This window comes from Leuciscus leuciscus (assembly GCF_965113295.1).
Source record: "Leuciscus leuciscus genome assembly, chromosome: 5".
NCBI classification, from domain to species: Eukaryota; Metazoa; Chordata; class Actinopteri; order Cypriniformes; family Leuciscidae; genus Leuciscus; species Leuciscus leuciscus.
Genome location: NC_138729.1, coordinates 11,437,720 through 11,452,595, shown reverse-complemented (window position 1 = coordinate 11,452,595; position 14,876 = coordinate 11,437,720). Strand labels below are relative to the sequence as shown.

At 37.2% G+C, this 14,876-nt stretch overlaps 3 protein-coding genes across 3 annotated transcripts; 1 reads left to right on the top strand and 2 right to left on the bottom strand.

The window, feature by feature from the left end:
- Nucleotides 1-11: 11 nt before the first annotated feature.
- Nucleotides 12-2,930, bottom strand: cdc26 (cell division cycle 26 homolog). Its single transcript, XM_082171547.1, has 3 exons — nucleotides 2,822-2,930; nucleotides 2,231-2,336; nucleotides 12-396 (listed from the first exon to the last, which is right to left on the bottom strand). Exons 2-3 carry the CDS (start codon nucleotides 2,309-2,311, stop codon nucleotides 211-213), a joined length of 267 nt encoding a protein of 88 aa, XP_082027673.1. The 5' UTR covers nucleotides 2,312-2,336; nucleotides 2,822-2,930; the 3' UTR covers nucleotides 12-210.
- Nucleotides 2,931-3,261: 331 nt separating this feature from the next.
- prpf4 (pre-mRNA splicing tri-snRNP complex factor PRPF4) lies at nucleotides 3,262-9,742 on the top strand. The gene is made up of 14 exons (XM_082169537.1): nucleotides 3,262-3,385; nucleotides 3,837-4,041; nucleotides 5,028-5,214; nucleotides 6,285-6,372; nucleotides 6,466-6,545; nucleotides 6,662-6,755; nucleotides 6,864-6,958; nucleotides 7,626-7,684; nucleotides 7,804-7,927; nucleotides 8,014-8,103; nucleotides 8,240-8,362; nucleotides 8,666-8,773; nucleotides 8,872-8,990; nucleotides 9,269-9,742. The coding sequence occupies exons 2-14, from the start codon at nucleotides 3,876-3,878 to the stop codon at nucleotides 9,460-9,462; spliced, it is 1,527 nt and encodes a 508-aa protein (XP_082025663.1). The 5' UTR covers nucleotides 3,262-3,385; nucleotides 3,837-3,875; the 3' UTR covers nucleotides 9,463-9,742.
- Nucleotides 9,643-13,624, bottom strand: rnf224 (ring finger protein 224). The gene is made up of 3 exons (XM_082169538.1): nucleotides 13,254-13,624; nucleotides 12,221-12,431; nucleotides 9,643-10,288 (listed from the first exon to the last, which is right to left on the bottom strand). The coding sequence occupies exons 1-3, from the start codon at nucleotides 13,331-13,333 to the stop codon at nucleotides 10,007-10,009; spliced, it is 573 nt and encodes a 190-aa protein (XP_082025664.1). The 5' UTR covers nucleotides 13,334-13,624; the 3' UTR covers nucleotides 9,643-10,006.
- Nucleotides 13,625-14,876: the final 1,252 nt, after the last annotated feature.

Here is a 14,876-nt window from a genome sequence, read left to right as displayed (position 1 = left end):
AAAGATACCAATTTCTCCATTCAACTAGCAGACTTTATTTACTCAGAAAAATAGTCCTTTGTTATCAATTGTCACAAACACAGTTAATCAAACCCAAAATGCATGTGCTTTCAGTCCATTTCAGGTCAGGCGAGATAAAAAAAAAAAAAGTGTGTTAGTGTGTTGCAGATTCTCAAGACCTTATAGTCCATTTTTCAGGTTTGCAAATTGTCAAAACTGAAGGTTTCCAAAAAGTGATGGTAATGTGTTAGGCTTTGGGTGGGGTTTGTATCCGATTCGCTCTTGGATCATCTGCTCCCTGGTTTTCCCGTCCGTGCCGCCACCTGATGCACCGCTCATCTCACTGGATGTGGCTACACCAACTACATCCACCTCATCCCTCTGTTTCTTCCGGCTCTGGACAGACATGGAAAAGTAATGTGGAGATCATAAAAGCAAGATTAATCATTACTTACACTTGACCATGCTGGTATAACCTGTTTGTTCCAGCAAGGATGGTTGGGATATGATTAAGGGTCTGATGAGTTAAATTAGGGTAGGCGATTTGTTCCAGAAACATTTTTTGTTATGCTGGTTGAAAGTCTCTTCACATCCTGACAGTAATCACTAAGTTAAGTGGTCTAAATGTGTATATATATATATATATAGTTATTCTGTGAAAGGCGTAGGACCATAAAATGTTCGACCAATCATTGTATTCGGTCCGAATGCAATGATACAATCTCCTTCCTCCGCGCACCGTACTCACGCAGACATCACAGCGCGTTTCATGCTATAGCAGAGTTAGACAGACGTCAGTCACCGAGCACCACAACCGAAACAGCAGCCGACTTTTACAGTTCCTCCTGAACCAAAGCAACAAGATTTTTTTGACGCTTTTGTTTGCTGTACGCGTTCATGTGTTTTGGAGACGCTCTGAACGGAGGGTTGGATTTTATGCTTTCAAAGATGGCTCTATTGCTAGCCTTTCCGAAAATTGCCTACCCTACCTTTACGTTTAAATTTTTTTTTTTTTACATTGATATCTTTCAATATGCTGGCCAATATAACGTGGTCTTAAACTTTTTGGATACTGGATGCCATTGTAAAAACTGACCGGCATATTTGTTACCCATGATTAATTTATTCTGCAGCTGAAGGCTTTTTTAAATAAAAGGGTTATGGAGTAGTTTTTGGGAGACCAAAAACCATTTGAATGCTACGTCCTATGTAGAATAAACCAGATTTTTCTAGTACATGATTTTAAACATTTGTCTAAAGTAGTATTCAGTTCATTTAGGCTAGAAGGGAACTGGCTCCCTTACTGAGCCTGGTTTCTCCTAATGTTTTTTTTATCACCACTGTCACCTTTGGCTTGGTCAGTTGAGGTTTAAAAGACTATTCCTCAGTTTTACAGACAAGGCTTAAGCCTAGTCCCAGACTAAAATGCATGTTTGAGTTGTTTTAAATGAAAGCAACTTACACTGTTTTGTCTCAAAATGAACACCAGTAATGTTTTTTTCTAAGGCACGTTTATAAAAGCTACTTAAATGCCCTAATTGAAAAAAATAAATACAAATTATTTCCTTTTCCTTTAATCCGCCCTTGTCTGGTTTATGCTACTCTGAGCAATGCCTCTTCACGATGACTCGCTTAATTTAGTCCTCATTTGTAGTCCTCAAAGGCATCTGCTAAATGTAATGTACTGTAAATGTAATTGAAATAAATCCTGGCTTAATCTGAGCCCTGTTTGTGAAACCAGGCCACTATTCAGCAATACCTCTGATTTAACTACTGACATCGGATGAGAAGAAAATGTCTACTGAATTGAGCCAGATAATGACGATAACTTTGCAAAATCTACACCATTTTTGAATTGAATCAATATCGAACTGACTTCTGCTGGATAATAACACTATTGTCTTCTGTACAGCTTCTTTACAGCTGAAATTGATGAACGTTGACAGTTATTGAACAAAATTTTGCTGAATAAGAACACTATTGTGTTCTGTGGTGCTGAAAAATTTGTTTCAATTCATGAATTACATAAATACTGTTATTTTCCTGTTTATTAATGTGAAGCTGCTCTGAAACAGTTGTTGTACAGAGGGCTATATAAATAATTGTTGCTTGACTTTGATGTAAAACGAATTTATCTCTTGGTTGTTTTAATGTAGAGTAATTTGTATAGAAAGCATACGGATACAGACAAGTCCTAATTTAAGTTACTGGATGATCATAAAGATTTTACCTCCAGCTCTTTCTTCACACTTTCAAACTCCTCCGTGTCATCCAGCTTGAGCTCAAGGCGCGTGGGTTTCCTGCGCAGCATCTTCACATCACCGGTTTGTCGTTGCCTGGAAACATACACTGGTATTGAGTTATTGTGGATAAAATGTTGTGTTTTTTGAGTCCTGAAAACAACACACACACACACACAAATAAACAAATAAATAAATAAATATATATATATATATAGCTATGTGCTCAACTCTTGTTGACATATTTTGAGGAAATAACTATCACTAAGCCGATGTGTGCAAGATTGATATTTGTATACATAAAACATACTTGAATAAATATTATTATTTGATGTTTAACATCGTTGAAATTGCATATAATGCCAATTCAGTGAATCGACTTCTGCTGCAGACACATAACCATCTTGTTTAGCAGCTACATGCTAATTAGACCAATAGCTTTAAACTCTGTGTCTTATACAGCCACAAACAGCAGGATAATGAAACATGCAGACTGTTGTTAACTTTAGTGAACATGACAGATCAACTACAAACAATTCAAACTGAATGATAGGACTTTTTCACATCACACCACTACTTACCGCAAACACACTCGCTTGATATCATAGAATGTTTAGAAGGGGATCATGGGAAATGTAGTTAAAGCGCATAGGAGGGGAAAAAAGGGTAGAACTCCGTGGAACTGTTGATCTAACGTTACAAGTGTTTTATTTATTTTTAACGGTTTACATTTAGTTGAAAAGTCCATAATAAGGAATCTAATGGCAGGTTATGTGACAACTTAGACCATATAGTAATATACAACACGGTTATGTACGCTTATTTAATCGTCATGTGTTCACTGTGTTTCACTAAAAAGCATGAAAACTAGCCCTACAGAAAACACATTAGCGTAATGTCAAACTAGTGTTTCCACCATAGACTGTATAAAAGTCAGTTTTTCCACTCGTGCGGACTGACATATATCGGTCGCTAGATGTCACTATTTATTCATGGTAAAAAGTAAAACAGGCGGATATGACGGAAATACTGTGCGCCGGATAGCCCGCGTCGTGTGGTCGTGTTTGAAGACAGTACACATTAGATATCATAAAAACAAACTGTTTTTAAAGGACCATATTTGTGCGTTTGTGAAAGCATAAAGGGTGAGTGAAGAGCTGGATGTGTTAGTTTATCATTAATTTCTCATGTTTTAGATAAAGTTTGTTTAGTTCTCTGAACACCCTGCAAAAAGTTCTGTGGTACAGTGATGTATCATATGGTTTATGTTAATGATTGCCGTATTCAAATACTATGGTGTTTACACGGTACTTCAAAGTAATTCAAAGAATATCACGGTAAAACCACAGTACGTTTTTGCTAGTTTAGGAGTAACGTATAAGTTACAGCCGTCTGACTTTAAATAATACCTAATATTTCCAATCTTTTGTTGAATGTGTGTATTCCAACAATCACCTATTTAATTATAATATTTTGATGATATTGAATTTGTCAGCAACCAAAGTAAAGGTTAGGTTGATTGGTATGACGTAGTATTGTCCATATATTATCTGTAATACATGATATGATATCTCAATAATTGTGCCTCTGTTTCAGATCAGATATTCTGTGATTGCCTGACAAATATTTGAAACAATGTCGGATGAAGACGAAGTTCCAGTTGTGAAAAGGGCCAGAATCTTCTATGGGAGCCTTGAAGAAAAGGAGAAGGAGCGTCTTAGTCGTCTTGGTCGTGATGGAACGTCTACCAAAGATGCTGTTAAAGCTGGCATTGAGTCTGGACATATTAACCTCTCCAGTGGTAAGATTGATATTTCAAAGCAGCTCTGTTCTGGATAGGGAATGTTAGTGTTTGGACAATAGGAGTCCACTAAACCACTCAAACCACTCAAATCTTGAAATATAATTGTTTTAACCCTGTAAAGCCAACTGTATCATATTTGATGCATACATTTCCATGGCCTCTAATTAATCAACATGATCAAAACAGTTGTACACCTTCTACTACATGCCTTTCCCTGTGATTGATAGTTCATACTTTTTTAGCATGTAAAAGGTCTTTTAGTGTAATTGTAATAAATGTAATAAAACATGTCTTTATATTATAATTTCAAAATGAACATTTACTGGACTAAAGCACCTTAAGATTACTTGATTATTCATACATCATATTTTAGAAAAATCATGTTTAAATGTGAGTATCAAATCTGATACATCAGGCTTTTGAGGTATGTTTATTTGTTCATCTCTCCATCAACACGGTCTTGGGTTGCATTATGTTTTGTCCCCCACAAATAAAACTAAACACTTAAATTTCATCTTACTAAGACATATTATTGGGAGATATAGTGTGACGACTGATATTTATATGCCGTTTATGTAAGTAGTCTGCTGTATTTTTATAAAGATCTCTTTGATTTACAATACAAGCTATCAGAATTTCATTGAACTTTTTGGCCATTATATAAATATCAACAACTGCACCAAATTGCATATTTTTCCTCAGTTTGGGCCTATAAATTAATGTTTTATTTGTTTTTTCCTCAAGTGTGAGCTCTATGTTTTCATTATATCATAGGAAATGAGCCATAAAAGCCTGATCTATCAAACATGATACAGAACATAACACACATATGCAAACATTTTTTAGGTTCTCTTTTATGTTTTGTCTGAAGGTTCCATTAATAATAAAAAAAATCAAGTCAAGCTTTATAGGGTTATTTTGACAGGAAGTGAAGTTTGTTTGCTCTTTAGTAGTGTGATTTATTTCTTTTTTTCTCTCCTCAGGTGAGTCCATGGAGATGGAGGAGCGCGTGAGTGAGCGTCAGGCTGAAGTGCTGGCAGAGTTTGAGCGCAGAAAAAGAGCCAGACAAATCACAGTCTCCACTGATGATGTGGAGGTCAAGGCCTGCCTCCGAGCTCTTGGCGAGCCAATCACGCTGTTCGGGGAGGGGCCTGCAGACAGACGAGAGAGGTGGGTGACTTGTATATAGTTCTGCTGCTTATTCTTGCTAAAAAAGTGATGATTAGCCATTTTGCATGTTGTTTACATAATACAACAATATAAGGGGTGGTCAGTCACACTACATTTTTCGTTCTATTGACTTCCATTCATACGTATGCGAATGTGTCAGACCGCAAACTCAAGCTCATGTGAAAAGTTCTGCTTTTTGCTGCATTCCAAAGTTAAAGTTTGGTGAACTCTGACCTGCGAATTCGCATCACTTGAAGGTGTGACCAGTAGAAAATCGCTACGTCACGGCATGACCTCTTGGCTGAATAAAAACCCCCGATATGTTTGCATTAAAGTCGAGTAGATTGTATATTTTTACATTTTGACTGCATTACTATTTGTTAAATGTTGAATTCATGTTTATAAAAAAAAGACGCTTCAGAGCATGACGTCATATCAGGACCGTTTCAGTATCCGAAGAAATTTTTTCATGCTCAAAGTCTAATGTGACCGCGGCTTAATGGGGTTTGTTCGCTATTTGGAGAAATTAATTGTCATTATAATGTCACTTATGTTTACAAATACTGCGTTTATTTGATCAAAATACGGTAAAAACAATAATATTGTGAAATATGATTACAATTGAATATAAATTATATTTTAAGATGCCATTTATTCCTGTGATGAATTTTCAGCAACATTACTCCAGTCTTCAGTGTCACATGAACATGATTTTTTTCATCATCATCATCACACTTGAAAACAGTTGTGCTGCTTAATATTTTTGTGGAAACCATGATAAAAAAAACCCCCATATTATAAATGTCTTTGCTGTCACTTTTGATCAATTTAATTCATCCTTGCTGAATAATTTTTTTTTATGAAAATCATACTGACCTCAAACTTTTGAACGTTAGTGTGCTACTCCTGCGCTTTGTTTTTGACATTACATATACATACACCATGTCCAAAATGACAGAAGAAACTGCTTGAAATCACTTTTAACATTCACACTGACAGGCATGTCTGAAAATCCAGTTTTATTTGGAGTTCAGGGTTTTTTATGTGTTTCCACTGTTTATTTTCCTCAGATTGAGGAACGTTCTTTCAGTAGTTGGTCCTGATGCCTTGAAGAAATCAAAGAAAGAGGATGAAAAATCAAAACGCAGTCAAGATGAGGTAGGAACAGTCCAATTTCAAAAAGTTATCATAGACTATAAAATATTTGAATGTCAAATGAATGGTGATCATCTATGCATGTGTTTTGCGCAGTATCAGCAGACATGGTACCATGAAGGACCTTCATCTCTGAAGGAGGCACGTCTTTGGTTAGCCAAGTATTCACTGCCCAGGTAAACACGGGATAGATGATGTTTTACAGTAACATCTAACAATATAAATAAAATGCAACCAAATGTCATTAACTGTGTATTTAAACATTTTAAATTGATTTTGTTTGGTTCTCCAGAGCAGTGCAAAGGTTAGATGCTGCAAGGGCCCAAAAAGAGATTCCAGAATCTACAAGAACAGTTAAACAGCAAGAGCTTCACAAGAACCTCCGGGTACGACAGCATACCAAGTGGAAAAAGACACAGGGTTTATGATGTGTTGTAATTTTCTGTCTCTTTTAATGCTGTATGTAATTATTAAAATGGTTTTGTTTTATTTAGAATGTGAATAACTTCTGCAGTCAAATTGGTGATGACCGTCCAATATCTCACTGCCAGTTTAGCCCCAACTCTAAACTGCTTGTGACTGCGTCATGGTATGTGTTATATTTTTTTTTTTAAATGAACTATTATTTATTAAATTTTTTATGCATTCTTCACAAAAACATTGTTAGAGGGTTATTTAGATGTTTTATCAATTTTAGACTTCTAGACTTTCTCAAATATTGTATATAATCCAATGAGATTATAGTATGAACAAGGAGTCCTACAACAGGAAGGTGTAGCGCATACACAACTCCCATCATAGAGTCTTAAATTACAGGAAGAGACTTAGAAATCCATAGAAGAACTGTGGCAACTTCTCCAAGATGCTTAGAACAACCTACCTTTACCTCACCTAATCTAAGTTCAGGCACTTTTTTTGTTTTACTAAATAAACATGAATCGTTTTTGTCAGCTTTTTTCTATTGTTTATCCGCTAACTTCTATTAACTAAATCAAATAAATATTTGATGTTATGATTCCCCCCTCCCCCCCTTTAAAACGGAAACAATTCCATTTGGCACACAGTTATTAGTTTATTATGCAGGCAGATTGTGGGCCATATCATCTTTTGTAGGAATAGTTTTAAAAAAAAATCTCTCAGAATTAATAAATGAAATTTAATGAAAATGTAAAATTTATGTTTTTTGCAGCGTGTAATGTTTAAAAGATTTTAAAAGACACATTTTTGTACCAAGTATGTCTTTGTCTTTGTTGTAGGAGTGGCTTGTGTAAATTGTGGAAAGTCCCAGATTGTACGCTAATTCGCACATTAAGAGGTAAATATAACAAATATGGTTTGTGGTGTTTATTCTTGAAGTCTGTCATTGTCATACTTTTTCATTTCCTTCTTACAATGCAACATTGGATTAATTGATGGTGAACTTTTCTTTCTCAGGTCACATTACCAACGTGGGAGCGATTAGCTTTCATCCTCAAGCCACACTCACACTTGAGGAGTCGGATGTCAATATGGCCTCCTGTGCTGTCGATGGATCTGTTAAGCTGTGGAGTTTAGACAGGTGTGTATTATTAGTATTACTTGCATTTTCTGTCTCAGTTTCTGGAGTAAATCTTTGTAACATTTCACCTGTACATGTATCTGTAGTGATGAGCCAATAGCAGACATTGAGGGGCACTCAATGAGGGTGGCTCGGGTGGCCTGGCATCCCTCTGGCCGGTTTTTGGGCACAACTTGGTATGTTGTTTTCTTTTATTCATTTTTACTATAGTTTTTTATTAGGTAAAAGAAAACTAGAGGTGTGAATATTGCTGTTGGGCTACATCTTTTGTCATATATTTAACAGAATTGGCATATTTTGTTTTTCTTAAAGCTATGATAACTCGTGGCGACTTTGGGATCTTGAGGTCCAAGAAGAAATTCTGCATCAGGAGGGTCACAGTAAAGGTGTCCATGACCTGCACTTCCATCCAGACGGCTCTCTGGCAGGAACTGGGTAAGGGCCTCGCACTGAACCCTGAGGCACTCCACTGTTTTTGTAAAGGAACAGGCGCAACCCTCTATTGATGCTCATGATTATGAGTCCAAGCATGGATGTTTTAAGGCCAAATAAAAAAAATCTTTAATCCATTGTGTATGGTTCCTCACACTTGCAATATTTGCTTTACCAGAGCCCGAACCAATTAGGCTTCCACTTCATGTTGTGATTATCAAACCTGCATTTTATTGATTTAATAGGATATGTTATATTTGGCTGTGGAGCTCATTGTTGAATTAATTTCATTTGTCATTGCTACAGTGGTTTGGATTCATTTGCCCGTGTCTGGGACCTGCGGACTGGTCGTTGCATCATGTTCCTGGAGGGCCACCTCAAAGAGATCTACAGCCTCAATTTCTCACCAAATGGGTGAGAAAAAGAAAGGGCATATTTGGAAGATTTACTAAAGCTGTTTACTGTTATTAGATCTTAATTTGATAATTAACCCTGAAATCTTTCTTGTCTAGCTTTCATGTGGCAACAGGAAGTGGCGATAACACCTGTAAAGTGTGGGATCTTCGTCAGAGAAGGTGTATATACACAATCCCTGCCCATCAGAACCTTGTGTCCTCAGTCAAGTTCCAACGTAAGTATTCAAGTCAAAAGGAGGTTTTCAGTAATTTAGGGATGATTCACTCATAAATAAAAATTGTCATTATTTACTCACCCCTCTAGTCGGCAACTTCATTACACAAAATGAAAAAGTCTTTGCGTTTCACATGGTTTACAGGTTTTGGGTGAACAAATCTTTTATCTTTCGCTATAGGTCTACCTTCTGTGTAATGAATGAGTCTTAATTTACCTAGATTGAATTTGTGACATTTTTGGAGTGTCAATATTAACAGGGTCCTCTTTCCTTTTTAGCTAACGATGGCCATTATTTGCTGACTGGTGCATATGACAACACAGCAAAAGTGTGGACCCATCCTGGCTGGTCACCTCTGAAGACTCTGGCGGGGCATGAGGGGAAGGTCATGGGACTGGACCTTTCACCTGACGGACAGCTCATTGCAACCTGCTCTTATGACCGAACCTTCAAACTCTGGATGTCAGAATGAGATTCTCTTCCTCTTGATATATTTTCATGTTTAAATTTTGTTATATTGACTTATTTTTATTTTTTAAGTTTAGTTGTTAAAGAGCTGGAAAACAACACAGGAGATATTTAAACTGGAAGCTGATTGACAGTTTGGTTCAAACAAATCATGAATACAAACAAATGATTCCCATAGTTTGAGTTGTGTTGTAACAATCATCTGTTATTCTATTGGATTGTCTAAGATCTGAAATCCAGTCTGTACATTCTTCCATCTTTATCATATTAAAAGTATGTCCATACATCCTGTTCCATTTTGAGCACAAGTCCACACTGAGTTTTGCAGAATTTGTTATATTACTGATCCATTTGGTACCCGAATAAATTGCATTTTATTGTCCCAGGCAATTTTGTAAAGGAATCTGTAAGTTCTGGACAGTGGGATATCCATTGTAAAAAACATAATAATAATTCTGCTCAAGATATTTTGTAATCTCACGCTCATGGAGTTCAGTCTATGTACCATCCATAAGCAGAAAGAGATTGATTGGAGTGTGAAGATGAATCTAGCACCACCAGCAGCAGAGCAGGCAGTGCCTACAGCAAGGGCTTCTGCGGAAACCATGCTCTGTCAGAGCCGTGTTGGCCCAGGCTGAAGGCGGTGGATCTGTGATTGGCTGCTTTACAAAGGAAGTTTTGGTCTCCAGTGGAGCTTTCTGGCTGTAGGTTCGCTGGTTTTCCACTTCAGCTTTAACACCCAGAAACGCTGCCAGGTCTAGGTCTAGTCCAGTGGCGCCCCCGCGAGGTAGAGGAGTGCTCTGCCTGCACTGTGGACAGGGGATCCACATCTACGAGGAAGAGAGACAAAAACACACAGGTGAGGTGTAAAACAGGACATCAACACATTAGGAAAGGTCAAAATAACTTTGTGAAAGTATGTACTTCATTCAAAAGTAGTTTTGTCAATATTCAAATTTTTCACATTAATTAAATTAGCTGCGAAGAAAATGTAGTATGTCAATTATGCAATATTAATAAACACCTATGTAAAAACCTTCAGAATATAGATAGGAATAAAACTGAAAACGGCGTGGAGATTTTTGTGCATTTTTGAGAAAATTGCCTTAAGGATATATAATTGATTCAAATAGATAGTGTAATAAACACTTGAAAGTATATTAAAATAGACCCTTTTCCTGAAAAAAAGAGTGGGTTTTACCAGTATTGTCTTGCCTTAATACAATTCACAAATCTTTAATTATAGTGTAAAAGATGTTTCACCACTAATCATTTAATTTTTTGGAGGGCACAAACTCAAGTGGAATTTCTGGATATAATCTGAGCATAATGTTTGGAGCTAGAAGGTCCAACCACACCCTAACCCTATCCGTAACCATATCCCTCCACCCATTAGATTCACAGAGGTGGACCTGGACTAGGTCAAGCTCCACCCATGACGTCTAGAGAGGAACTTGATGTCATTTGGTTTTGCAGTGAGCACCATGTGGCGGCACAAAAAGTTTCCAAAAGGTGTGTTTGATTTAAATTGGCGCTGCACAGACTGATCGGTGTATGACATCAAAGTACCACGAGATTTAATCGAAAGCATATGGAGCTGTCTGCTCTCTAATCACTCTCGTGGTACTTTGATGACTGCTGACCTTTCCTTGCAAGGGAATAAATAATCTTTAAAGACAATTGGCACGTTTGTCTCTTCTTCAGCGATGTAAAATTGTTTGGCACTACATACACCTATCAGTTTGCACAGCGCCGCTTCAAGTCGAACACCTAAAGTCTGTTGAGCGCAAACCCAGTCCTGCATCCGATTCTAAAGATTTCATTGGGTGTGTAAATCCCAGTGCTGATTGTCTACACGACATTAAAACAAAAGGTGCCATGTTGTAAGGTGCCATTTCAACTTGTAAAAAGCATTCACTTCCTCATAGAGCTCGTAATATGAGAATTCATATCCGAAGATGTGAACAGCTCTGAATAGAAAGTAGGTGTCATCTCAAAACTATTGTAATTACAAGCAAAGACATTTAGTTCATAAAGTGAGATTAAATACATAAAGTATATTTGTGATATTTCTCAATTAATTATTGCAGGTTTACATAATATTCTAAGTTTGTATTTCACTGTTTTTATTCATTTTGAGGAATACTGAATCTCTTTTTGTGGGATGAGTAAATGCATTCTCACATTTAGTCTAGAACTACAATAACCATCATGTTCTCACAGCACACACAACGCCTCTGCACATTTACTCCCGATTTCTCTGAACACAGGAACGGGAGAGCTGTCAGTCAATAAATGGGAAAACAAAGTAACTTGCCTTACTTGTTTCAAAAAGTAACTCTGATATTTTGTTGTAAATTTAAAAGTAAAAAGTAGTTACTTTAAAAAAGTAATCTGATTACATAACTCGTGTTACTTGTAATGCATTACTCCCAACACTGCTTATAGGTGTCTGTACAATACATAAAAATGGGATAGGAGAAAGTATTTGAAATAATATTGCATTTACTCTTCACCTTTAATTTATACATTTTCATTAATTTTCCAGGTTCTCTATGAGCATATACTTGGATGAATATATTGCTGAAAATGTGTGAAAGAAAAAAAAAAACACACATTTGACATTTTACCCAGATAACACTTTACATCACTCATGTTATGAGTGTTACCTGACAACAAGAATCACATTTGCACTTTGAAATAGGTCAAGCAAATATTCATGAAAATTGTAATGAAGCATATTCAGGTCGCTTGAGTCTTACCTGCTCATTGATGACGGTGTCCAGCCGCTTCAGACAGGCCTGGCAGAACGTGTGACCGCAGTAGAGTTTCCGAGGGAGTCTCTCTCCCAGGTTATACGCACTGTAGCAGATGATGCAGTCCAGTTTACGGCTGTCTCTGGAGTTCTGTGCCCCAGTGTCCACATCACTCTCGACAGGAGCCTCGGACACGGGCCCATCCTTATCCGAGATCCTACAGAATGAGCTCAATATGATACAAACATCTCTTTGTGTTTGCCTGAGATGTTTAGTGCTGACTTTGAAATGGTTTTAAGTACAAAGGCCCCAAAAACGTATTTGGACAATTTAACTTAAATAATGTTCCCCAAAATATAAAACCCACTTCATATATATATATATATACACTAAAATGACACTAGATGATTAAAAATAATTGCACAAATGCCACATAAATTCCTTTTGAGGCCATTAAATCACCCTCATACAATATTTTACTCTTTCAGATACACAAGGTCAGCTGGTAAAGAGTGTGTAAGCTGAGCTGCATGTATCTGTTTACTATTAGTGGCTTGCAGCAATGAAATTTGTACACACGAGGTTATGGTAAAATATCTGTATATTGTATGGTTTTATCCTCTTACAAATGATCTTTTATTCCCAACCAGCTGTCCCAACAAAAACAAAACATAACCATCATCATGCAACATGCTCAATTACCTTATGAGAAATATTTGTAGAAATATTATGAGAAAAAAAGCTTTATTTGCGTGACTTGTCAAAGTGATTTCATTGTTTAGACTATACATTTACATTTAAACCATTTGTTTATTTAACGGAAATCCAAATTTTATGTATAATATATATAATTAAATTGTATTAAAGTTTAATTTAAGAAACGCATGCATAATCTGAGAAAAGAAATGACAAAAATAAGATAAAAATTGACATTTTGCAAATAACTTTTTTTTCCATTTTATTTTAAGCATAAATTCAAATATGTCTTATTTTAATTCATAAGCAATTTCCTGTGAAAATTTCTATGGGGAAGTTCTACCTGTCCTCTTCTTTCTCAGGTCTATTCGGTACGTCGTTGGCCTCTTGAGGTTCTTCCGTACCGTTCGCAGTTCCATCCATGTTTAATGTACGAAAAGTCCAACTTCTGTTAACATTTTACAGCCGACTCTGTCTTGGTTTCTTCATGCTTCACATCCTTTGTCAGGTAGTTTAACACTTGAATGCACCTTCTCTTGCTTTCGCTGAAGTTCCCAGCAGCACTGGCACTGTCTTTGTTGTCGTTGCTCTCTCTCTCTCTCTCTCTCAACCAACCAACAACAACTGCCTCTCTGAAATGGAGGGCAAACAATGGAGTGCTTCCCTAGAGCCTTTAATATTTAAGTACCGCCTGACGCTGTGAACCTATGCCTTTACACACACACACACACATACACAGTTGCACGTTCACCCTTCTGAAAAAAGAAAAACCACCGGTGATTGTGGGAGGAGGGTTGAATGTTGTTGAGCAGGTATTTTATTAATTAGCCCAGAGTTGCACTATGTATCTTCTGTTCTTGGTATTATATTGTTATTTCCTTGTACTAATTTTCCTACTACACACTTAATGTTTCCATTCTGCCTTGAATATGCTAAGGAACAAGTTAATCAATGATCTAAAGAGCAAAGGAATATGCTGTAAATAAAGTAGCCTATGAAAAGATTTGGGTTTAGTTTTGTGGAAAAAAAAGAAATGAAATACATCAGACACGTTTAGGGTGCAAGAAAGTAGAATGGGAGGAGGGAGTATTGCTTTACAGTCACAAAACAGGCCTGAAATTCAAGCCTAGTCACACACAGACAGTCTGTCATCAATGTGTGCCTGCCAAATTAGTTCTGAGACCTTCATCGCCCCCACACCGCAGTTACGGTATTTTCCTATTGGCAGATCTATTATTATTGACCAGGAGGAAGGGAAGTAGAAGGGAGTGCAGCTAAAATAGAGTCAAGCGACATAAGATTTAATGAGAGTAACTGAGGTCTAATGACCTGTGTTCCCTTAGATGTTGGGGGTCTTTAGGACTTATGAATCAATCTGTAGCCTCAGGAAAATAATAAAATAACAGCAGTAGGGCAGGGAAGAGAGCTGTGGGAATGGAGAGAGGCTGGTGGTGCGAGGGTTAATGAGCGTCACACTAGTCTCGAGTCCCACAGAGGGGCTTCGGAAGGATAAAAGGAGTGATCACTAGGGATGCACCGGGGCGGCCTATTTTCTCTTTCAGACAAAAACCAAAAATGCCATTTTCAGCCGATAATTTTTGCCCGACGAAATTTCGGTGCATCCCTAGTGACAACAGAGGAGGACCAGGTCTGAGACATTTATGTTGTGTTTTAATATGTTTATATGTGGTGGCCATCAGTGAGGGGCTGCCACTTAGTGGGACAGATGCTGGCTGCCATCCTCGGTGGGTCTTGAGCCCCACATGAGCTCCAGAAGTAATGACAGTGAAGGACGAGAGAGGACCAGCCCTGAGGCATTATGTTGTTGTTTTATTATGCTTATATGTGGCAGTCGTTCGTGAGGGGCAGCTGCTTTATGTTTTTTTTTTTTTTTTTTTTTTTTTATTAAAGTTACGTTGATCGCTTTCCGGTTCCGCCTCCTTCTTTCCTGAGCCTTTACCTTTAG